Source organism: Gymnoscopelus braueri (genome assembly GCF_963280865.1).
Source record: "Gymnoscopelus braueri genome assembly, chromosome: 7".
Classification (NCBI taxonomy): domain Eukaryota; kingdom Metazoa; phylum Chordata; class Actinopteri; order Myctophiformes; family Myctophidae; genus Gymnoscopelus; species Gymnoscopelus braueri.
In genome coordinates, this window is record NC_137608.1 from 37,766,797 (window position 1) to 37,791,992 (window position 25,196).

The 25,196-nt window shown below is 41.5% G+C and overlaps 1 protein-coding gene across 4 annotated transcripts; it reads left to right on the forward strand.

The window, feature by feature from the left end:
* Nucleotides 1-25,196, forward strand: kansl3 (KAT8 regulatory NSL complex subunit 3). Of its 4 annotated transcripts, XM_080432451.1 has the most exons (22): nucleotides 2-169; nucleotides 820-1,094; nucleotides 2,407-2,577; nucleotides 2,715-2,805; nucleotides 3,510-3,695; nucleotides 4,338-4,469; nucleotides 5,131-5,247; nucleotides 5,345-5,443; nucleotides 8,207-8,278; nucleotides 8,400-8,474; nucleotides 9,165-9,322; nucleotides 9,449-9,512; nucleotides 9,630-9,818; nucleotides 14,243-14,399; nucleotides 16,312-16,389; nucleotides 16,738-16,917; nucleotides 17,645-17,732; nucleotides 18,175-18,314; nucleotides 18,752-18,849; nucleotides 20,890-21,082; nucleotides 22,079-22,194; nucleotides 23,038-25,196. In XM_080432451.1, the coding sequence occupies exons 2-22, from the start codon at nucleotides 883-885 to the stop codon at nucleotides 23,041-23,043; spliced, it is 2,622 nt and encodes an 873-aa protein (XP_080288577.1). In that variant the 5' UTR covers nucleotides 2-169; nucleotides 820-882; the 3' UTR covers nucleotides 23,044-25,196. The 4 variants fall into 4 exon arrangements, with proteins under 4 accessions (XP_080288578.1, XP_080288577.1, XP_080288579.1 ...); XM_080432452.1 differs by lacking the exon at nucleotides 16,312-16,389 and having other exon boundaries at nucleotides 1-169; XM_080432453.1 differs by lacking the exon at nucleotides 18,175-18,314 and having other exon boundaries at nucleotides 17,645-17,764.

A 25,196-nucleotide genomic window follows, 5' to 3' on the forward strand; every position in this document is an offset into this window, starting at 1 on the left:
CAACCGCTCACACAACAAAAGGAAGTGAGACTGTGTGCGCATTAGAAATTCTGGTTGCGATATCTGATCATATATACGGGATTACTGCCTCGTTTTACACCGTTTTGGTGTGAAGAAGATTTATAAACCCTCCAAATTCATGAATAATAGGTTGGAATAAGGCCTAAAGGTAAGTAATAGAGTTACGCTAACGTTGGTTAGCATGGTGCTAACCAGCCAGTCTGCGGCTAACTAGAATCTAGATATGGCTGCTAGATGTGTAAATGTTCTGGGTTAGGTTGTTTTTTTATGCATATCTTTTGTTTATACGTTTTATTTCAACAGTGGTTTTCAGCAGTGACACAATAGCTTAAAGGATTGTGTATACAGTATATGATAATAACATCATCACAAGTCGATCACTGGCGTGTACATTATTGTCTATAAGGCAGCACCTGCTGGGCTGCATAGCAGTAGTAGAACTACTACCTCTTAATATTGATATTTTGTTTACTTATCTCTTTCTAGAAAACTAAAACACAGTACTTCAGTTATTCGGTGGAAACTCAAGTTTTCAAATGTATAACATGTATAAAAAATAGTAGCCTTAGATTAAGAATATCGTAGACGTATTTGATCGATTAAAAAAAATATATATCTACGAAGTAAAAGTCAGACTCGATAAAATACATCTACGATAGTCTTGATCTAAGGCTATAAAAAATAGCAGACCCACAAGCTCACAATGCGTCGCATTGTGAGCTTGTAGATCGGCTATTTGTCGGTAATACTATGGACTATTTTCCTATTGAACATTGTCAACCTTCCTCCTCCTCCCAGGTGGTTGGTGTGAATCCCCATCCCTTTCTAGGGCCCTTTGGTGGTGGCGGGGCCCGGAAGAGGATGTACCGTGGTGGAGGAGACAGGGACTTCCAGACGTCAGCTCGGAAGATGGGTACCTCCCTGCTGTTCCAGTTGTCTGCTCACGAACGAGAGCTCGACCTGGTGTACCTGGACCACAGCTACTCCAAGCCGTGGAATGCCCACCCGGATGCAAGCAGTGCCCGGCCCACCAGGACCCTGTTTGTCACCCGTCGCCAACCTGATTCCTCATTGTGAGTGTTAAGAAAACGTGCAAAACTTGGTCAAGGAAAAGTACACGAAGGCTAGTGATGTGCACCAAGGAAAATTACATGAAGGCTAGTGATGTGCACCAAGGAAAATGACGTGAAGGCTAGTGATGTGCATCAAGGAAAATGACGTGAAGGCTAGTGATGTTGCACCGCCGGTCTGTCTTTTTGGCTGGACAAGCACTGCAGGGCCAGACCAATAGACTAATAAGACTAATAACTAATAATGATAAGCATTAGGTCACGGAACCCCATTTGATACCATTTGCTATCTCTGGGACCCCGGGACCCCCTGTCTATACAATGTAATCCTAACTCTGAGAGTGTACAAATGGAACCAAATTGGACCCCTGGGAGTCCCCGGACCCCAGTTTGAGAATGACTGGACTAACTGACTGACTGAAGTTACAGTGTTGGTCAGCCTCAGTTGGCCTAAGATCTAACTAGGCAATAACAGATCAATTCTCCGTCCAGGCTTATGGGATGTAGTGTGTGGAGTATGTGTCTATGGTGGGCATCTTTTATGCCCTAGTTATTGGATACTGTCTACGCTCTCTGTGGCATGAGATCCAGAAGTCACGGGTGGCACTTGTGGACTTCAAAAGAATGATATATGGATGTAGCAATATGACGTTTCACAGTACGGTTAGGTATCTTAACAAAATGCCACAGCATATGGTATTTCATTGGTATTAATTTCCAATGGCCTATACAAAAAAAAAGATTTTGTAGAAAATTATTACTATATTAAACTGAAATGTGTTATGGGTGCTGAGATGCACCAATACCGTGGTCACGGAAATGCTCACATTATCTTGGTTGTTTGATACCGTGGTATACCTGTTTAAAACGGTGTACCTTTACATCCCTGATATACAGTAGATCCTTGGGTGGGGGGGGGGGGGTGTTATGCTTGTAATTTGTAAATCAATAATATAAACTGAAATTCAAAAGTCAAATGGCCAGAACAAAATATCATAACGCAGTTGGTCCCCACTCTGGTTGAGCAATGCCTAGCTGAAGCTGTTCAATTTGGTGGGTTCGCAATATTCAATTAAATAAAGACTATGAAAATGGTACCCAATGCCTCCCTCCTCAGCATCAATGGTTGGATTGGGTCATGTCTAGGGGGTGTACTTGAGTCAACCCACGCACCACTGATGTAGCCCTACTTCTAATAGCCTAGATACGTGTCAGTTGCCTGAATGCTGACTCCTGTAAGCGGCCCAGGTGATATGTTGGTCAGTTTGATAGGTGCTCGCCTCTAATGACTTATAAAATGTTATCTTTTCTGCAGAGAGTCTGACACTTTAATTGATGTGGAAACGGTCACACCTACGCCTGTTCCCCTCTATGACAACCATAAAGCTCTGAGTGTGATGAAGGAATGTGAACGCCATGTCTTGTTTGCTCGTACTGTGGCTGATAACCCCCCACCCCCTGATGACTGGGAAGAACACGTAAACAAGTATGTAAACACTTAGTTTGTCCACAATTAACTCTTTGTCTCATTCTTATACTGTAGACATTTGTAACTTCCATCATTTCTCACATGTGTCTTTTCACAAAATGGCCAGTATCCCTTACATTTTTCTTTTGTTTCAGAACTGGATGGTCTGTGACTCAGAACAAGTTGTTCAATAAAGTGCTTAAAGCTCTGCAAGGTGAAAGACTAGCCCGACTGGCCAATGAAACTGTGAGTATTTGTCCGTTTGTTAGTTTTTAATACATTTACCTGCTGGGGCCCCCAAGGGCCGCAGTTGTCCACTGGCCGGCCCGCCGACACATTAGGCAATTTTAGGATAGGAATGTTCAGAACCTGTTTGTTGACCGTCTGCCCCACAGCTTAGCAAGGGCACTGAGCCTCTTGGAATGATTTGGTTTTCAGCAGGTGTGACATGATTGTAGAGGTGCTCGTGATGTCGCAGTCAGCATTTCTATCATTAATACCATAGTGTTAGGTGCTACAGCTGCTTTACTGCAAACTTGTAGGCACTAACTGTTCCACATTGGCTATTTACTATCATTTCCACATTGTCTACTTTTCATGCCTATCCCTAATAAATATGTAAATTATGTTCGTTAGAACAGTCATCCACCTTTGGAAAAGTGTATGATGCGTTTCCCTACTTTTGCGCTGCTACTACTTCTAGTGTCAAGTTAGTGTCGAAGTGTCCTTGAGCAAGATGCTGAACCCCTAATTGCTCCCAATGAGCAGTTTGGTGCCTTACATGGTTTCCTCCGCCATCGGTGTATGAAGTGTGTGTGTGAATGGGTGAATGTAATGCACAATCATTGTAAAAGCACCTTGGATAAAGGCGCTATATAAATGCACCATTTACCATTTTAAATATGTATTGTATTGATTCACTCATACTGTATCGACTAACTCTTCCCTAGGCCTCCAATGAGCCAGTCTTGCGTAGGATTGCCGTGGACAAGTGTGCCAGGAAGGTGCGTCATGCACTAGCCAGTGTGAACTGGGACACCAAGCTGACACAGTGGTTACACATCACCATGATTGAATCCCTGAGTCTTGCAATGCTGGCTGCTTACTTGGATGTGCTACAAACTCTCAAAAGCAAGGTATGTATTGATACTTGTTCTCAGACAAACACGTGTGAATATAGTTATTACATCAGCAAGCAGCGGAACGAATATATACATAAATGAAGTCTACAAAAAAGGAATTTAGGTTTACATCCCTGTGTGGCCAAAAACGTATTCTAGATATGTATACTGCTATCATATGTGCACAGATTTCCAGTGAAGTACCTACCAACTCAATGTTTGTTCTCATGTTTGTTTGTTTTTTCTTGACCCCAATGTTAAAAATGTAATTTAGATGGCATGTTATTTAAACGGATGTTTGGTTCATTGTTTACCTGGTGTCCAATAGTTTAAATGTAAAGATTATTATTTTGATACTATGTTGTTTAGACTGATGCTAGGTCCTTGGTTTACCTGTGATCCTAGTTTAGTGAGGCACTACACTGTCTCTGCATTTGATGTATGTGGTAACCTGGCTTATTCTAAGTCTCTCTGGATAAGAGCGTCTGCTCTTATCCAGGGCAAATGACAAATGCCTACATTGTAATTATCAGTCTTAGCTATTATATAGTGTTATATAGTTCTAGTGTATACACAAAATAATGAATGTTTGGAAATTGTTACAGAGAAGTGGAAAAATAATTGGGACTAACTTGCTGTTATTCTATGTTTGGGTAGTTGCCCTCACTGATTGATAGGATGCTGTTGATGTCATCAGCCAAGAGTGGAGCCCCGAGTTCAGAGGCCCTCTCGCTGTTACTGAAACGACCATGGGACCCAGCTGTGGGGGTTCTGTCTCACAACAAACCAGTAGGCCTCTCTTTTTTTTCCTTTTTTCTGTTTATTGGTTTTATAATGACTAGCGCATACTGGAGATGCATGCACACTAACTAGGTGCAGACCAAAGTTATAGTTAGTAGTTATAGTTATTATAGTATTGCTATTAGTATTTCATTAGCTTTCATTTTTATTTTGTTTTAACTTTTTAGTTTCTGTTAATTTGGATTATTTGTCAAAGTGGGTTTGCTAGTTTATTCTTTAAAAAAAAGTTTTAATTCGTTTTAGTGTTTTAGTTTTTTTTGTGAGTTGTGTAAGTAAGGGGTGAGAAAATGGTCAATCCACACACCTAAAAACTGCTGCAGCTAAAATATTGGAAGATTTCATATCCACCAAAAATATTAGGCTTATGTATGAAATATTGATAAAGACTAAAACTAAGAAAATATTCTCTATGATTTTTAGTTAGATTTGTAAACACACAATACACAGTTTCAGTTTAGTTTTTCTTCAAACCCTAATTTTTAGACAGAGTTCACAAATTTTGGACAAAATTTCGATTGACCAACCCACTGTAGAGAAAAATGGACTGAGAGCAGACAGTTTTCTTCATTTATAGTCAGTAGGATGTAACGGCAGTAGGATGTATCAGTAAATGCCACATGTCCGTCTGTCTTTGCTCTCCATTTTTCAGAGCAAGCTTCCTGGCTCCCCGCTCATCCTGATTGCGCCATCGGGCCCTACCAATCCTGCGCTCTCTACCTCACGCCGAATGAGATTCTGGCAAACTCAGCTTTCCTGCTTGGGAAAGGTTTGAAGTCCCACTCAAATACTATCCACATGGTTTTCCGAGAATCATTTTATTGCTCCTCATCGAAAAGGTCCCATAACATCTGTGTCCCCGTTAGGTCATCCCAGTGAACACACATGTGAGTAGCGGAGCCAGTGTTGGCATTACTCAGTGCCTGGAGCACATGCTGGGAACAGTCAGAGCAAAGGTCATGGAGGTAGGACTTCCTATTTCTCTTTTATACCCTCTGAGGTCATCCAAAAACAACAATGGCACATCTTTGTCAACTTAAGACCTCTACACACTGCCCGACATTTGAAATGGTCGGCGAGTGAACAGATCGTTAAGCATTTCACATTGCACGAGTTTTTCTCTTGAAATCGGGCTAAATATATCGTTGTGATTCTCGCACGATTGATTGATCGACGACAGGGGTTCACTGATTACAAGATATTTCACCACGATGTGATCCCGACCCAATACATACATTTGTTTTTATTCCAAACGTCTCACGAAAACGTGAAAGGCTCCCGTGATATATGCGTGAGACAGAGAATTATTTAATGCCAATCATTAGCGTCCTATTTCTCTCTCTCTCACACACACACACACACACACACACACACACACACACGTTTCAAAAGTCAACCAGAGTTCAGCTCAGAAGCAGTGTTGCCGTCTCCGCTTATTATAAGCGAGTTGCTGGTAAAAAATATTGGTGGTTGCGTTTCTTTTTAGCTTATTTCCAAGGTGTAGTTACTTATTTGGCTTTATTTCTTAATGTTGCTTTTTTTCTTTGAAAGTAGTTGCGACGCGTTGTGAGCTTGTAGATATTTTATTTGTATATAGGTTTAAAGTGCTCATGCAGCCTATAGTCACTTTGCTGGGCTTTGTTTTCATAGACCTGGTTGCTTATTTCTCGCGCAAAACCTGGCAATACTGTTCAGAGATAGATACGTGCGTCACACACACACACACACACAGCTCTCTCTCTGTCTGCAAGCCCTATTCCGTCGTGGAGCAGGCTCGCTCATATCCAACATGGTAGAAAAGTAAAAATTATCGGGAACCGCTCGCCGAGCGCAATTTATCGGGGTGTTTCTTCTCGGAGTACCTTACACACTGCGCGATCAACATCTCGCCGAGGAACGCCCGATCTGGACTGAGATCGGTGGTTTTCTCGGCGATCACCAAAAAATATCCCCGAGAGACAAATCGGGTCAAATGTCGGGCAGTGTGTAGAGGCTATTAGGAGAGAGAGAGGAGACAACCGGGACATAGTGTTTATAGTGCGCACCACTTGCTGATAGGAACAGAATGTCTCTCACCTTTAATCACATGAACCCCAGCATCCCTATTCAGGTTATGTTGCAATATGCAAAAATAGGCAAACCTTCGGCCCAAAAAGTTAAATGTTCAGTGAAAATAGCAGATCTGCATGCTCACATGTTGCAACGTGACACCTTGTGAGCTTGTTAATTGGCTATTTTTGTTATTTGATGTGCAATGAAGTATATATTGGCCTTCTAGAAAAACGTGATTTTGCGATTAATATGCGATTATGCGCATAATTTTTTCAAAAAGGCAGCATCGCATAATCTGCGAATCGCATAATATATGCATCCCATATTATGCGCATCGGGTGGTCGGGAAGATCATGTGGAAATGCCATTGAGGAAGATAAAACATCTGGTCCTCCTCAGATGTAGGGTGATCCATTGCAAACAATTAAGAAGCTGGAGCACACAAATGCAGTCAAGCACTTTTTTATTGGCGCAAATAAAAAACAACTAGTGTGTGTCTGTACCTTCTTTTTTTTATAAGAACTTCTCTGTCTGTTCTTTCTGGAATATTAGCAATTAGCCTCAAAGTGAAACGCTGTTTAAACAGGAAAAGACTCCCTTCATGCCCTGATATGATATATTATGAATATATCAACTGATGTACTGTAGATAGCGTGCAATGGGGTAAAATGTTAAAAGGATTGTAATTTGATTGGGCCCAAAATATCCCAGTCACATCAAATGTAGCCTGAGGCTACGAGCTCAATCCATGGTCTTGAAGGGCGGATCCAAACACAGCCGTCCGGATTTGTGCGTGGCTTCCTATTGCTTCTCCAATCTATGTCCCCGCCTCCCCTCCCCCCCTCGGCCTGTGCACGGAGCACGCTGACGTCACCAGATTTAGAGCGACGCCCCTCTGCACTCTGATTGGTTAGAGACTCTGAAGGTCCAAGACCATCGTTCCTGCATAGCTCCCCCAGGCTTTTTTTCTTTTGTAACAAAAAAAAAAGCCTGGGTTTCCGAGGCTACATCAAATGTGCTTTGATGCCGGTCCTGATCTTGGAGATCACATCCCTACTCTTTATAGTCAAATTACAACACAAAGCCAATTAAACATCATACCATGAAACAATCACAATTATTTGGTTGTCAAAGGTCAAGCTCTGTGTTAACCTCTAGGTTACCCTTAATCCTAATATTTATTTTCTGTGTTTTGTGTCAAAGCTTTGCATTTATGTCTGCCATGTATGACAGATTCAATGCATTTTGTTCGGGCCGACCACACGGCCCTCACACGCAGATCCGACCGATATGCCCATTTATGGAGATCTCTTTATCTGTCATTCCCTGTTCCTTTTATACCCATATATAGAGATACCTGAAGTCATCAGTATATGCCCATACATGGGCATGTCACAGGATTATGTCGGAGTCCTAGTGGTGGGCCGCCGGTCGGCCTCTATGTATGGTTATTGTCTGAGTCATAGTGACGGGGTTATGTCTGAGTCATAGGTCTGCCGGCTGGCCGGCCCTCCCATCAGCCAATTTTAATATAGGATTCGTCTTTATGATTTTGTGGATACGTTGTACATAGTTTTGGAATTATTGTACATATTGCTGCCACTACTACATTGCAACCGTGTAGATCTCCAAGTTAAAGTCATGTTAGTAAAGCCATATTAACTTGTCTGTTACAGGTTCACAGTCATTTCCCTCATAAACCCATTATCCTGGTTGGCTGGAATGTGGGCGCTCTCATTGCTTGTCACGTAAGGCTTTTTTTGTCACTTTGTGACTCTGCACCATAATGACTTTTAGTTCTTCATAAACCTAAATGTTCAATTTATGCCTGTTGTGTTGGCTAACTATGGCTATTGCATTCAACTGCAGGTATCTCTTATGGAGTATCTGACAGCAGTGATATGTCTCGGGTTTCCACTGTTAACAGCCAACGGATCACGAGGGGTAAGAAATGAAAGAGACGCCCAGTAGCCCAAAGTTGAGAATGGGGCTGTATATGTATTTTCCTTATTGACCCGGTTGTACAATGTCTACACTGTAGATAAAAATAAATAACTCTTGCTACTCACTTACAAAGACAGTCTTATGGTGTTGAAAGCTTATTCTCCATAGTGTGGAGACTCTCAGCACCTTACTGTTTGTGTAAAATCCACTTTTTTGACATAAAACTAAAATGCACCTGACAGAGAAACTTATATTCATTCAATACTGCCACCTATTAATAGCATTTGTCTATTGACCGAATTGTAGGTGGCAGTATTTGGTGAATGTACAGTCGCATAGCGTGAAGTGGAACTCCTAACTCCATGAATCATGGCTGAGGGGCCCAGTACACAGGATGTATCATGTATCATGTAACACTGATCTCCAGACAGAATTGAACTGGTGAGATTGGCATTATGTGTTCACTGCACTGGCGAGTACACTACTAGTGCATTTTTACTATTATGTATCGGGGACAAATTTAGACACCTCTGCATGGTACAATGTAAGACTAGCAAACTTCTATTACAGGTCGCCAGGAGAACCGTAGCATCCGACAGTGCTTTGTGCATTTGTTTTACGTGACTGTTTTAAGTCTTGCCATTTGGTAAGTCGATCCTAATGGCTGGTCAATGTATTACTTGCCGGCAGGATGTGGACGACCCACTGTTGGACATGAAGACTTCGGTGCTGTTTGTGGTTGGCCAGAATGCTCTGCAGTGCAGCATAGACAACATGGAGGACTTCAGAGAGAGACTGAGGGCAGACAACAGCATGGTGGTGGTGGGAGGAGCTGATGACAACCTCAAGTGGGTTAACATTCACCTATCTGTTTGTTTATTTGGTCTGTGTGTTTTTGTGTGTGTTAATAATTCAAGGTTGGGTGATTATGATCACTATCACGACAGTTTAAAATAAATCATCTACTTCCTCAGAATCAACTCGACAAAGATGAAAGCCGAGGGACTGACACAGACTATGGTGGATCGCTGCATTCAGGTGAGGCTACATAACTACTCGTGTTGTACAAAGCAGGTATTTTTTTAATGAGTGATTGAGTGGAAAATAAAAGCTTAAAATCTAGTTACTTTAAATGCTGTTTTTGTATTCCTGTAGGATGAGATAGCTGATTTCCTGTCTGGGGTGTTGGCACGGGCGGAGGGCCATGGCCACGGCTCGGGGGAGATGAGGGATATGGACACAGAGAAGAAGAAGAGGCTTCGAAGAGAGCTTCCGTTTGACATGGAGAGAGGACGGCCCTCCTCCCCGGCTCTGAGAGTCCCCATATCCCCCTCAGGCTCTGAGGTCAGTCTGATAGTCTTACGGTGTTGTATCTACAGCTGTAGAGTAGGGTCTTCACAATCAATCATGTATAAAATTATAATCCGAAGGGCTCACCTGGTAATAACACATCACGTAAATAAGGCTATAGTCCTTCCTGCAATTGGCCAGGATTGGAATCCAACCTTAGGCTCTTTGTTGCATGTCATCCCCTCTCTCATAATACGGAAAATTAGTATGGTTGGGGGTCGGTTGTTGGTTGGTTGTTGTGTCAGTCCTTTTAGGTAATCGGGAGCAAGTGGTTTGATTCAAGAATGCATTTCAATTACTTATTTAGACTGCTTAGAAGCACTTGCTTGTCGTCCTGTCCAAACACCTATTTTCCCCATGCTCTGGCAATAGTTTTATAAAGGCTTCTAATGTTTGTTTGGGTGTTTTTGACTAAACATCTAGTGCACTGCATATATTAGAGACCAGAGAAATCCTGTGTATTTGACTGCTTGAATCATCCACAATGAAACATTAGCATCTGCTGCCGTGGGTGGAGATGACACCAGCAGTATTTTGAGGCCACCATTAATGTCAAGTTTAGTAAAACGGTCATTTAGCTATGATAAAGCCCATAAAGTATTGGAGTCATAGCGGTTAACAGATTGGAGTTGTTGAATAACGTATGTACCTAATATCATAATCCAGCAATTAGCTGTGTTCGCGCTAGTCCGGTGTATCCATGGAAGAGAGTGAAGTAGCCAAACCAAGAGAATAATCAGCATAACTGTTTAGTCCAACACATGTAATGCATGGAATTAACAAAAACGTGAACGTCATCTTAAAAGAAAGTACCGTATGTTTTTTATTTACAGATCATTTTAAATGATGCATGACAACAATTTTGTGGATAAGGAGACTTTGAAGCTAGGATGCTGGAAGTGAACACAAGCTAATTAGGGGCGGCCATAGCTGAGTGGTTAGTGAGCCCGCCTAGGGAGCCAGAGGCCCTGGTTGCCCCAGGTACGATTCCAGGCCACGCCAGCATATGTGTCGATGAAATGAAATTTGTCCCTGAGCAAGACTCTTAACCCCTAATTGCTCACAGGCCCTCATTGGAAACAGGCCTGCAAGGACTTGTTAAAACAGGCCCGCACGTCCTGTTAAAAGGAATTATCCTTATCCTTAATGTTTTCAAAGCCAGCATCCTCACACACAATACTGTATTAAGTAGAGCAGATAGTAGGAACAATCGTTCACTTTGTGATACAAGCGTGAAAATTGGCATGAACATTCCTTTAGGTCAACTCTTTGACTTTTTTAATCGAGCCACTCAGAAATCCAAGATGGCGGCCATTTTTCAAGATGGCCGATATCTTAGTGGGCAGTTAAGTGATATGATGGTTTATTTGGTGATACAAGCATGAAAATTGGCATGAGCAGTCTCTGTGGGTCACTTGACAATAGGCCACCCACAGCTACTTGAAATTTCAAGATGGCGGCCATTTTTCAAGATGGCCAACACTTTAGTGGAGCATTTAAGTTATATAATGGTTCATTTGGTGATACAAGCATGAAAATTGGCATGAGCAGTCTCTGTGGGTCACTTGACAATAAGCCACCCACAGCTACTTGAAATGTCAAGATGGCGGCCATTTTTCAAGATGGCCACCACCTTAGTGGACTAGTTAAGCTTAAGAAATCATTTAGTTGGTGATACAAGCATGAAAATTGCCATGAGCCGTCTCAAAAGGTCATTTGACAAGAAACCGCCCACAGCCACTTGAAATTTCAAGATGTCAATCTTTAAATGATACCTTTTCTCATAGAAATGTATTGGGTTCCTCAAAAAGCTCTGTCAAGAGAGGTTGTTTGACTGTGTTTTGTCTGACTCCTCGCCCACGACCTGTCCAGTTTGGTAAGACCTGTCAGGAGTTGCCTCCCACCGGCATAGCTCTCAGGGTTCACTGAGGTAGGCCTAAACAAGCTCCCTTACCACGACAAGGTAACAGTCACAAGGGAGGATATATATATATATATATATATATATATATATATATATATATATATATATATATATATATTGGTTTTTTTAAACTAACAGCCATTACATGTGTCAAATAAATACTAAGGGGTGGGGATACAAAAAATAAGATGAATAAATTAGCACAGTTGTGGTGCTGATAAGCACAGTTGTGGTGCTGAACGGACAGTGCTCCAAAATTATGAGTAATGGCTAATACTGAATGGCAATAGCCACGGAACCATGACAAACGATACTAAGGAACTAAACTGAAAATGTGCTTCACTGTTAGATATGGCAGTGGAAGGCAGTGGAAGCAATGTTACAAAGTAACAACTGAAAATTACACAGTAATAGACTAGATAAAAAGTAAAACATGATGCGTCGATGTGACGAGGGGAAGCCGAGCCATAGGCCTCCACTTGAAAACACAGAGGACAACAGGGAATAACTCTGGCAAAATAAACATGCAAATAGGTTCTAGCAGGGGCAACTACATAGGCATGTGAAACTGAGTCCATATCTGAAGCAGTTACACCTTCCAGTACATGCCTTGGAGCACTCACATTTGGTCAACTCCCAACAACTCTCCGCAATAGGTGGAAGTGGAGTCCAGAAGACTTTCCACTTCTCGTCCTGTTCCACCCATCGCCAGTCAGATGGGCTCGGCATTTGTGGATGTCGCTTCAATGCCTGTCCCCACACGTATCCAGCCTCATAAGAAGCATGTTTGGCATGCTCTTTGAGTGCTGCTTGAGTTGGTGGGATCAAGTCATATTGTCTTTGCTTTCTGGCAAAGAGATCAAGCCTGGCCTCGTTCACAGTTGTGACATCGCTGGACCGGTCATACATTAGATCTTCTTGGCCTCTTGACATGGATATCTTTGGTATCTTCAGTGTCTTCAGCAGATGTAGATGCTCTCTTTTGGGCCCTTTCCAGCTCTGTGTTGTTGAACCTAAGTTTACAGCTTGAATTATATTTTGCTCTGTTTCTTGTCGATGTGCTTTCTATGCCATCACCTTCATCTAGTCGGGTTGGACTAAGTAAGATAGGCAGAGCATTGATCTTATGAAATAATGGAACATTTCTTGCAATGGTATCATAACCAGTACGATCGTGCTCTCTGTTGAATAAACTCGGCTGAATGAGTTTTTCCTTGGTGACCTGCTGACAAATTAAACATCTGTCCCAGTTAGTTTTCACAACTGTTATGATGGCTTCTGCCATGTCTGCAGCATAGGCAGAGGCCGAGGGTTTATCCTTTTACCACCTTTTACCAAGCACTTTGATGTATGGGATACAACTAACTAACCCTACACTTAGTTCGATCGTTCATCCAATGCCATTTAAATCCTGAGCGATCTGTACACCATCCGGTTAACTAAAACCCCATTAACCTTGGCTCGGCTCTCCCGTGCTGGCACAACCTGTCAATTCAGGTGCGGCTATCTAACTGTTTTGGGGTAAATTAGACAGCATTTGGGATACCAACTTTCAATTAGCTGACATTGAACCCCACTCTGAGTTTAACAGCAGTGATATATCACCAGTGTGCCCTGGTAGTGCAGATATTCACTCTTATCTAATCTATCTATGATCAACAAATCAACACAACTATATTGTGATGTGTTAAAAGTTGTTCTTTAGCATAATAATAATAATCGTATAATCGTCCTTAATGAAAAAAAAACATACATTTCTATGAGAAAATGTATCTTTTGAGGATCCAGGGGGCGGCCATCTTGAAAATAGAAATGTAAAGTGGCTGGGAGTGTTTTCTTGTCAAGCAACCCTTAGAGACTGCTCATGCCAAATGTAATGCTTGTATCACCAAATAAACCATTATATAACTTAATTGCTCCACTAAAGTGTTGGCCATCTTGAAAAATGGCCGCCATCTTGAAATTTCAAGTAGCTGTGGGTGGCCTATTGTCAAGTGACCCACAGAGACTGCTCATGCCAATGTTCATGCTTGTATCACCAAATAAACCATTATATAACTTAATTGCTCCACTAAAGTGTTGGCCATCTTGAAAAATGGCCGCCATCTTGAAATTTCAAGTAGCTGTGGGTGGCCTATTGTCAAGTGACCCACAGAGACTGCTCATGCCAATTTTCATGCTTGTATCACCAAATAAACCATCATATCACTTAACTGCCCACTAAGATGTCGGCCATCTTGAAAAATGGCCGCCATCTTTGATTTTCAAGTGGCTCGATTAAAAAAATCGATAAATGACCTCTAAAGATGATCTGTACCAAGTTTCACGCTTGTATCACCAAGTGAACGATTCTCCCAAAATATTGCTTTTAGCCGCTGTATGTCTGAATGGCATCACAGTCCACGATGAGGACATCCTTAATTGTTTCAGTTTCCATGGCAGAATCATTATTACTCATCAATTGGTGTGCCTGTTCTTTGCCATGTCCATTTAGGATCTGTCCAGTGTGTGCAGCAGTCCCACCTCAAGCCCAAAACCAAAAACGTCAGGCCTGTCTCCAGCGCAGAAGTCCAGCCTGATCACAGCCACACAACTTCTCAAGACGCACATGCAGCGGTCCGGCACGGTACTCACACACAGACAAGCTCAAGGTTGGTTGGACGCATGCACACACATACACACACATACACAGTGAGCATTCTTTTTTTTTTAAAACTCTTTATTTTTCAGAAGTTTTATCAGACATACATACATACATACATACATACATACATAAAATCAAATAGTACAAAAAAAACAGTAAAAATAGAAACATACAAAAAAAGAACAAGAGAAAATAAAAAGAGGTCATGGGAACATTTGGTACCAGTAATAAGATTGAAACATGTTAGCAGGATTTTAAGTACAATATACCATAGGAGGACAACCAGCCGTCATCAGAGATCTGGCACGCTATCTAAATAGTCCAGCCATTTCCCCCATCTTTTTTCACCCAACTCCTTTTGGAGCCTCAGAGAGTAGGTCATCTGCTCTAAGAGATGCAATTGTCTCACAATACTGACAAATAGTCCCATAGTAGGGCAGTTTTTCTGCAACCAGTTCTTTGTAATAGCTTTTTTGCTTGCTGCAAGTAGGATCTTAAGCAAATAAGAGTCATTCGGACTCAGTCCATCCGAGGTTTGTCCAAGATACAAAGATTCAAATGTATTATCGATACTGAAACCCAGAATTTTTTAGATAAGTGTTGCTATCTCCTTCCAGAAAGGTTGAATTGCAGGACAAGACCAAAAGACATGTGCATGGTCAACCATAGTATCTCCACATTCCCTCCAGCAGTCCAGCTGGTTCCCAGTTTGTTTAGATTTCTGTTTGGGAGTGATAAAGAAACGGATTTGTTTTTTCCAGCAAAAGTCTCTCCAGGTCAGGGAGTTAGTAGTCGTTGATTGTGTTTCCCATGAATCCGACCACACTTCATCACTTATGTCAATGTCAAGTTCTTTTTCCCATCGTTGTTTCACATATATCGTAGAGTCCTTATTCAATGACACAATTCACAGTGAGCATTCTTAAGCACCCTCGTACCATAATGGCGCCTTTCCATTGCATAGAAACACCTTAACTGGACTAGCTTCATTTTCCACTTTGTTTAGATTTCTGTTTGGGAGTGATAAAGAAACGGATTTGTTTTTTCCAGCAAAAGTCTCTCCAGGTCAGGGAGTTAGTAGTCGTTGATTGTGTTTCCCATGAATCCGACCACACTTCATCACTTATGTCAATGTCAAGTTCTTTTTCCCATCGTTGTTTCACATATATCGTAGAGTCCTTATTCAATGACACAATTCACAGTGAGCATTCTTAAGCACCCTCGTACCATAATGGCGCCTTTCCATTGCATAGAAACACCTTAACTGGACTAGCTTCATTTTCCACTGCAGATAAGATGGGACCCCTTCAAATAGCTGGTCATCATAGCGATGTCAAACCCCCTGCATAGGACTGTGCCGAACAATGCTAACGCTGTCTGGAAACTGTCTATTTAACCTATACAGTTCAACAAAAAGTTTTATGAATATGTTTGGCAAGCGTTAAGTTAAACAATATTTGGGAGCTTCATTGAAGCGTTATTGCGTCCGGACAATTGGTGACTATTGAGCAATCCATAATTGCAGTGTTTCCATGTGCTCTTTTGATATTGCCAGAGATCAGAGCTCACTTGGAACCTCGATGTAGGTGATATGGAGGTGATACCAAAAAATTACCAGATCATTTTGTTGGTATCATGGAAAACCGGTTTTCATTCCACTTTGTTTGTTTTAAAGAGTCATTCACCTCGGCTGCTGCTGAGGGGTTTTTTAAAGCTTTGTGAGCTATAGATGAGGCGGGGGGTTGTATGTGAGAGCAGGCGAAATTGGCTGAAACGTTGGTGAATGAAATGTTTGTTGTGAAGATAATTGAGTCACGACAGCTGAAGGGCAAGAAGGAACGTGACTGAAATACTTTCCTCTTCTGTCGCTCCTCTACCACTCTCCTTTCCTGCTTTTGTTTTTGTCCAATTCATTCCAGCTCAGTTCGCTGCTTTTATGAAACAAAACATGCTTGTGAGGAAAAATCTTCCTCCGGGAACCCCACCTTGTGTCTTTGGTAAGTATCTGTTGCTCCTCCTACTCTTTTCTTCCTCTTCTCCCTGTCATGTCTTCCTTTGTTTTCTTTGCCCTTTTATTGTGTGGTGGCTAGTTGCATTGCTTTTGAGGGTCTCGCCACACAGACCTTGTTTTGCTGTGTTTTTGTAATATACCAGGCACTTTTTAAAACTCGGCCACAGAGTAAACAATAAGCACTAATAAATAAAAAGCCGAAAATATTAACAATGAGACATGTAGACATTTTTTTCCGATAGTCTTGCATGGAAAATATATAAATGAAGAGTCTGCAGTCTGTTTTAAAAGTTCAGAGTTTCTGTGTGTATATAATGTGTGTATGCTGTTGCAGTGCCACTGTCCAGTGACCAGACAGAAGGCCTGGACCGAGACGAGCTAAGGTCCCACGGGAAGAGGAGGCAGACGCCAAGCCCCACCCCCAGCAAAGCTTCCAAGAGGGCCAAGATCAAGGTCACCATCGTGTCACAAGGCGATTCAGTAGGGGGCGCCATCAGCCCAGCTGGACAGGAAGGTAGGCAACGACTTGGCAGCACTTGGACATTGTTAATCTAGCAGAAGCTATATTTAACCATCACCCATTCAAATATTTTATTTTTAAGAGCAATCTAGTCTTTCTTAATTGTACAGTGATGTTTTAGCTACATGTCCTGCATCAGAGACACATTGTATTCCCAAAACGCATTAAACTAGCTATTGTGTGTCCAGGTGATGCATGCTATTTTACCTCGACAAAGCAAAAATCTGCAGAAGAAAAACAAACTTCTGCTGCACATCTGTGAGGCCTGAGTCTGAACTTATTAACAAGTTGTAAATCTCTATGCATGTACACGTACCACTAACCTCCACTTCAACACAAGTCTGTCAGTCCCGCTGATGCGACATGCTGTGTGTCTGTCTGTGCACACTTGTGTGTGCTCGCTGAGCTGAGAGGGTATGCCGTCATACGATACAACAGAAATATGATTAAGCAGTCAATTATGTGGAATGTGTCTGAATGGAAAGCTTTATTTTTATTAATTTTTTGCTAATAAGCTAAATGAAAATATGTTTTCATTTAATGAACGTTTTTTTCAAACTGTACCTGAAACCGTAACCCAAAAACCGAGGTTCGAATCTAACTGGTGTAACTGAGCTGTCTCTAATAAATGTATACATTTACAGTATTTTTACACAAACTATGTATCACATATAAGTGCATGAAGTTACTGCATAACTGCTCTCCTCTTCCTCCAATATAGTTGGAGCTTCTGGGAAGCCGCTGAGTATGACAATGGGGCAGACTGTAGCTGGAGCCAAGGAACTCTCTGGACTTCTGACAGCCCAACGGTATGATTTCCAGTCCTTCCACACACCTATAGGTACAATTATACATATACACACACCAGACCTGCCAACCTGTTCGCAATTTCTGTTGCAGGTACGCATTTTGTCATCAAAGTACGCACGTATTAGTGTTTCTAAAGTACGCAAAAAGCAGGTGACGCCTGTGAGTTTGATTGTGCAGTACTCAAGTCTATGTTGGCAGGTCTGACACACACACTCTCTCTCTCCCTCTCACACACACACGCACACATTCAGAATCAAGCTTTTATACCTTGCCTAACCATGGCTAAAATCCCCCCTTTTGTTGGACAAAAGTGTGTGTGGTGTCTAACGGATTAATGTGTGGTGTGTGGTGGACACTGGTTGGGTGCTGACTGATGGCTGACAGGCATTTGGTGCGGGGGTAGCTCCTGAGTAGACTGGTTGGTTATGTGTGTCACTGCAGGTCTGGTAGTCTATCTGAGATGTCTAGTGCCCTGTCCCCGGGCTCCAGCTCATTCAACAGCTCATTCCACAGTGTGCAGCCTTGTATGCTGTCAGGGTCCTCCACACCTGTCCAGCCACAAGCTCCTACAACCGCCCAAGGTATCTCCCTCCCCTCGCTGTCCTGTCCTGCCTACCCGCACACCTGTGTGTACTCTTCAACACTGAAGCTAATCTCGAACCCATTGGCCACAACAAACAAATGCAAATATACAACACTTTTGTTGGATGAGATTAAAGGTGGGGTTTCAATCTCGTGGCGCTTTTTTTTCCTTTTTTGAACACTGGATGGGAACGTTGTGTGCGAACAACATATCCAAGCAAACATCATCGATCTTCTCTTGCATCATTTGTCAGAATGTTCTGTACCTTGCCCTTTGGATGTGTGTGTGTGTGTTTGTGTGTGTGGCGCTTTGTCTGTGCTAGGGACTATTAAAATGACAGCTGTTGTTGCATTTCTTTCTCTCTTTTGGCATCAACTTGTCTAAATCTGAGCACCACTGATTAAATGTTTTCTTTTTCTTTGCATTTGCATGCAGCACCTTCCGCCAGCAGACTACTCCAAGGCTTAAGTTTCAGTCTGCAGGAGATCGTCACCAAAGCTCCTAGCTTGCCCTGCACAATGGCCAACACACAGGTACCTTCTGGTCAATATCCAGTCACAGTGCTTCTTGACTCAGCTTGAGTTTACCAATGAACATGATCTGGGCCTGCATACATGAAGCATACCAGAATCACTCCTAGGAATCGCTCTGAAAGTTTGACTAAGATTAAAGAAAATGTGTCAATTACCTCGAAGCTTCCTACGACCACTTTGAGCAAGGAGTACGAGTTCTCTTTTGAGACTGAATGTCGTCACAATGGAAGTCATGATGACCTCTGGTAGTTTTTCTTTTTTTTTCTCTTATGATAGTCACACTGTATTCAAGTAGTATAAGGCCTATATGACGTACATGGTATGATGCAGGAAAGAAATAACATGCAGGGTGCATGATGGCTCAGCCAGTTAGTGCTCAGATTGGACCTAGGTTTAAATTCAACCCCTGCCTTGTCTCGCATGTCTCTTCCACTCTGCCCTTGGGTTCCTCTCTACACTTGACTTTCTGAAATAAAGCATACAATGCCAAAAATACAACTTAAATACATTTTGAAATTCCGAAAATGGCACCAGCAGCCTCGGCCAAAAAAAGTGTGTTTCCCAAATATATAAATACATTTCCTGATCATATGTATTGATTTGCGAAGTAGGCCATACGTAGGTCAATATTGGGCAGCTACGCAAGATTCCTCAAACCATAGTTTACATAGTTTGAGAGTACACTGGACCACATCAAGGATCACATGGTTTGTCAACTTTGTGGTATCGCTTTCAATACACATAATCGTCTATGCATGAGGCAATGATACTGTATGTGTGCGGCGTCTATAAAACGCACTACTCCAGATAATTAAATGCACCTTGTTTTTGGATCAGGATACATCATGTTGAGTAGAGGGGAAATTAATGAATCTGTGTATTCTATTATCAGGGGAGATTGTTTTGCGTTGTACATTAGCTAGCTGAGAGGGAAAAAATTGCTTTTCAATCTAACCTTTTGAAATAATTTGAAGTTGAGTTGAGAAAAGCATTTACCTAGCCTCTGTTAACTTTATTATACGCCATATCTTTATAAGCTTGTTGTTCCAAAAAGTAATAGAAAAATCAAGGCCCCCTCACGTATTAGAAGGACCTTCTAATGCATGAGGGGCCCGTGATTTTTCCATTACTTTTTTCATTTATTTTTTTATACAAAATGTTAATGTTTATTTTATTTGAAAGTGAAATATCCCTTTAAGCGTTATGCATCTGCTGGGAGCTCTTTCCTTAGAAGGTAATGTTGATAACATGCTCCTACTCGTATGCCTAAAAGTAAGTGCTGTACATGCATGACAGGGCTCCTACTTTTGAATTATCCTGTCCACACAACCTTAGTTTAAACACAAACGCATTGAACATGGGAGCGTATTCTCGTTCAGAAGCACATCAGGAACACACTTAGGTGTTAAATATGACAGAAAAACTGATTTTATTATTTTACCACTCCGTAAAGTCATGTAGAAACAACGTCCAGATAAAGGTAAAATATATATACGGTTTCACCCGGCCCCCCAATTCTGGATGGCAATATTACGTGACTACAGCAAAGGGGGAGGTCACACAGATAGGGGCCACGGGCTAATCCAAACCCCATTGTGTCTGGCAGGCATTAAACTGGACGCCGCACCGTGGCAGCAGATGCCTTTGTTCGACGGTGCAGTTGATACAACAATGCTTAGTTAACTTGTAAATTTGTAATTAGTCCTAACAGTGCTAACAGATCTATAGCCTACAGTTATTTCAATTTACACCTGAGAGAACATTGCACTGTTATCATTGCCTGGGTTTGGTGTTAATTGATTTTTATGAGCTACAGCCTGGGCCAGTTACTTGGCCACATAGTACAGTAGCATACATAGTCAGAAGGTAACATACATGGATTTCACTTTTTTTTTTTTACATAAACATCTAGCTATTTATACTCCGATGTCAAATGTGGTCTGAAACATCCTCGGAGATGTCTGGAAATGTGTGGATTCTTTTTTTTATGGAAAATGTATAAAAACGTATAATTATCTGCCCCTTTACCTGCGCCCTCAGGCAGCTGGCGGGAAGCCCCAAGGACAGGTCCTGACCTCAATTGGTAGCTCTGCTCTGCTTCGGGCTATGCCAGTGGTCACCACAGGGGGAGTGGCCAAAACCACAGCCATCCACCAGCTACTTACCAATGGCGGGCTTGCCAAGCTCGCCAGCAGCTTGCCCGGCCTGGCACACATCTCCAACCAGAGTGCCGGTATGTCTCGAACTGCCAAAACACGACGGCCACGTTGAATACCCAGGGTTCATTCATCACTTGTTCTGAAAACACTATCAGGAGGCCTTTGGCCAGCTGCACTAGAAGACCCTAGAGGACAGCCTTGTCTATAATGTGTATGCAGATAATTATCCTTGTGGAAGGTAGTTGTAAGTTTTCTTTTAAATAAATTCATATATGTAGCATCTGAATGCAGATGGATGTTGATAGATGTTTTTTTTGTTTTGTATTCATGTTTGGAGAGAGCCATATGGAAACTACCTAGGATGACGTGAAGTCAAAATATTCAAGTTCACAACTTTGATGCGCAGGGTTTACATCAAAATGTTTGTGGATTGGGGGAGGGGTTAAAATATGAACACAAAACCATTTGATGCAAAACAATTGTGGAATAAGTCAGTCAAAAGGAAAAAATAAGTAGTGTTGGCAACATGAATGGACTTTGAAGTTTTACATGACAATTGAAGTGAGTCTTTGGCCATACTGCTTTTTTGTGCCAGATCTAACTCATTTTGTGTTCAGTTTGTGATTGTTTTAACACTTCATGTAACATCATTTTGTAAATCACCTGCAAGAAGCATCCACAGTATCCATGATGACATAAACATTGGCCCCTAATGTTTGACCCACATAGGGAAAGCAATAACTTCTGGTATTACTCCTTGGTTCTGTCACTGCCATTGCAATAAAGACTGGAATCAAACCCATGTTTTCATTTCTCTTTTTTTGAGTGTTGTCGCTTGCTCTGTTCCCACTCCTCATCTCTGAACCTATACTTTACGTTAACTGGCCATTGTTTTCCATTGTCTCACCCTGCTGTTTTGCACTATTTTTAGATCCTCGCCATTTCTAGGTACATCAAATGCTCACTGAAGTTTAGCTTTGTTACTGGTCAGCTTTAATGTCTGGGGGGAATGCTGTAGACTGGCGCCTCGAGCAGTTGAACCTGAGCGGTTCTGTTTGTGTGTTCTGCAGTGGGTCAGAAAGCCCCCACCTCTATAACGGTGACGCTGCGAGGACAGCCGAATAGAGTGGGATTACTAAGCCAAGCTGGTGAAGCTTTGATGCTGGCCAGGACCCCTGATCCCAAGGTGCGTTTCATCTTAATTATGAAAAGGCAAATGGATCATTAGCTGTTACTCTGGTATTTTCACGTTGGGTAGACTTTATTGGTTGTGATGTGCCATGTTGTGGTCTTGCCATCGTGTTAGTTGATACAACATGGGTCTTTTGTGTTTCCATTCGGCACTCCCCACATGTCTAATGCTAAAACCAAAGCCTTTTTTTGTGTCCATGGCAACCACAGTGGTGGTAAATCAAACATGTAGAAGATGCCATCTCCACAGAATCTAAAATGGTTTATTTTATAAATCCATTTTTTGTTTTAGTGGTGATAAGATGACTCAATTAATTTTGTCTGATTCATTTAGCATGGTATTTTTCTTAATGTACACAGTACATGGTTATGATCTCAACTTAAATGATACCATAATAATTGGATTCATGAGCTTCCTTTTGGATGAACTTGCAATGTTTGTGCACAATCTTATCTGATATGACACCTCTAATGAGGAAGTGTTTTCAGTCAGAAAACTAATTACAGCTGCTGTCGTTTTTCCCCACCAGATAATTTTAACAACATGCATATTTAATGTTACTGTTAGTAGACTAGTCGTTGATTTCTAAACGTCTGCCAGCCAGGTAATGGGCCATGGTTGGAATATCCTTGACACTGGAATGGGGGACTTTTCAGTATATATGTACTCCTTCTTAAACAGTATGTCTGATATACCGGTAGCTGAAAAATAACCTAAAAATAAAGCTGACCATTCTTCTGTCGTTGTAATGACCCTGTACAAAATGTTTGTTCCATACTGTAAATATATTTATTCTAAAGTGTTTCAGGACTTATTTCACTGTGTCCCCCTTTACAGCCATGATGACCTCAGACTCTTTGAGCTTTGGCCTGTGAATGCCTGAAGTAAGGCTGTCCAGCCATCTGGGGGCCAACTGACAAGCTATACAGTACCTTCCCTGACATGAAGGATGCCCCTAAAGGTGCCCACACACCAATGCAACAGGGCTGCCTACTTTGTAACCTCTAGGGCTGTTCTCAGCAATTGTGGTTAGCAGTGATGACACGGTGGCTGAGTGTACGCTGTGGAGGACTCTTCTGCATACAGCATGCTGCTACAGCAACAGCCCTATCTAGAGATGAGTGGCTCCACTCCCAGTGCAAACATCTTGGAGTTACCAGCTTATTTAGCTGTCTGCCTGATTTATGATGGTGTTGCACACTGAAAATGGCAAATTGAAAATGGCAGTAGATGGGCTATTTTAGGTGTGTCAAGTATACATTAAAGGAGTAGTTCACCCAAAAAATACTTATTTTCTATACATTACACACACCATGAAGCCTTGAATTCATGGACATTTCTTTTGTCGCATTCCTAAGCCAATCATTTGATAACTGGAGTCTCCGATAGAAGACTAACTCTTTGAGTCTCCTACTGAAGGATGGCCCGATCATCAAATGATTGACTTAGGAATACGACAAAAACTAAAAAATCTTCATAAATTCAAGGCTCCATGGGGTGTGTAATTGATAGAAAATATGTCATTTCTTGGGTGAACTACTCCTTCAAGCAACACTTTTAAATGTACTTAACCGTTTGAGAAGAAGGAAAATGTTAAAGCCTATTCAATGGCAATATTGTGCAGTTAATAAATAACTGTATAATATGGCACGGTATAGCCTCCCTGTGTTACCAGAGATATTGAGAATTACGACACTACCGTAGATTTCTGTAAATTAAGAATATTCATATAATCAATATTTTATCATTTATTGCCAAAACCAACTTAAAGTTGGAATTTGTTTAGGTGTGCTCCGAGATAACTAAAAGTAACACTTGCCATCGGGCGACCAATACTTCCAAACACGACTGTAAAGTTCCAAACATTGAATCCTCATAATGGGTGTTGATGAAGCACACGTGATGCATGAATCGCGTGATCGCGGCAAGGTTGTTCTATCATTTTACAAATTAGGTTTGAGAACGGATGTCGACATCAATGTTGCTTGTTACTTCTTTAAATGTTTTGGTTCTGAATGTTTAAAGTCATAACTGCATTATTGTAGTTCAGAAGTTATATTTGAGATAATTGCATACTGTACATGTTAAAAGAAGGAAAGTTTGAATAGATTACTGTTACCATATTGAATCACAAAAATATAAGCATTCTAATGATTCTTGCTCATTATCTCTGCTTTACGTTTTGGCCTACGGTATACTTTTTGAACCATTAGTCATACAATTAAATAAAACATTTCCTGACCTTGGATCATGATGCAATGTCCCATATAGGCCACACCCATTTGTGCCTAACTAGATTCCATTTTGCATATTCTTCAGAACAAACTTTTTGCCACTACTCCTACTACAGATTTTGTCAAACTCTTAACAAACCACTACACATTATCTCTGGGGTCATGTGATAAATGTATGTTTCAGATTTGTCATATTCCATTCCGATTGGCTTTTATAGGCTGTGTGCACAACTGTAGTCTAGTCTCGGGTGTCCAGAAGGTGGCATAACAGTTTACTGTTATGGTTAATTTTCCCATTGCTTCATGACTCGGCAGCAGGTTTGAACCGAAAACACATTGACACCTTCACGTGTTTCCATTTAAAATCTGCTGCCAAGCTATCAAATGATAGGCATGGCACCTTCTGGAAACCCAGGACTACTATAATGCACACTGCACAGATTTGAAATAAACGGTGACATTTGTAGCATTTGTCGTGCTCCCTACGGGTCTTAAGTGAATCGCTTTTGGCTCTGCATAGTTTAGAAGCCCCTCAATGTGTGACTCAAATTTGTGTTCCATCGAACGATCCATTCATGATTTTTGTTATATTTAGTTTAATAGGCCCTTCCATAAACTTTGGAAGGCAATAGTACACATTATCGTGACGATCAAACAGGCTTGTTTGATTGTCAGTAGAACTGAGATTCCATATTGTTTGCCTGTAATTGACTTCCAAAGTTAGTGGGTGCGGACTATTTCATACAAAAATGTACTATATAT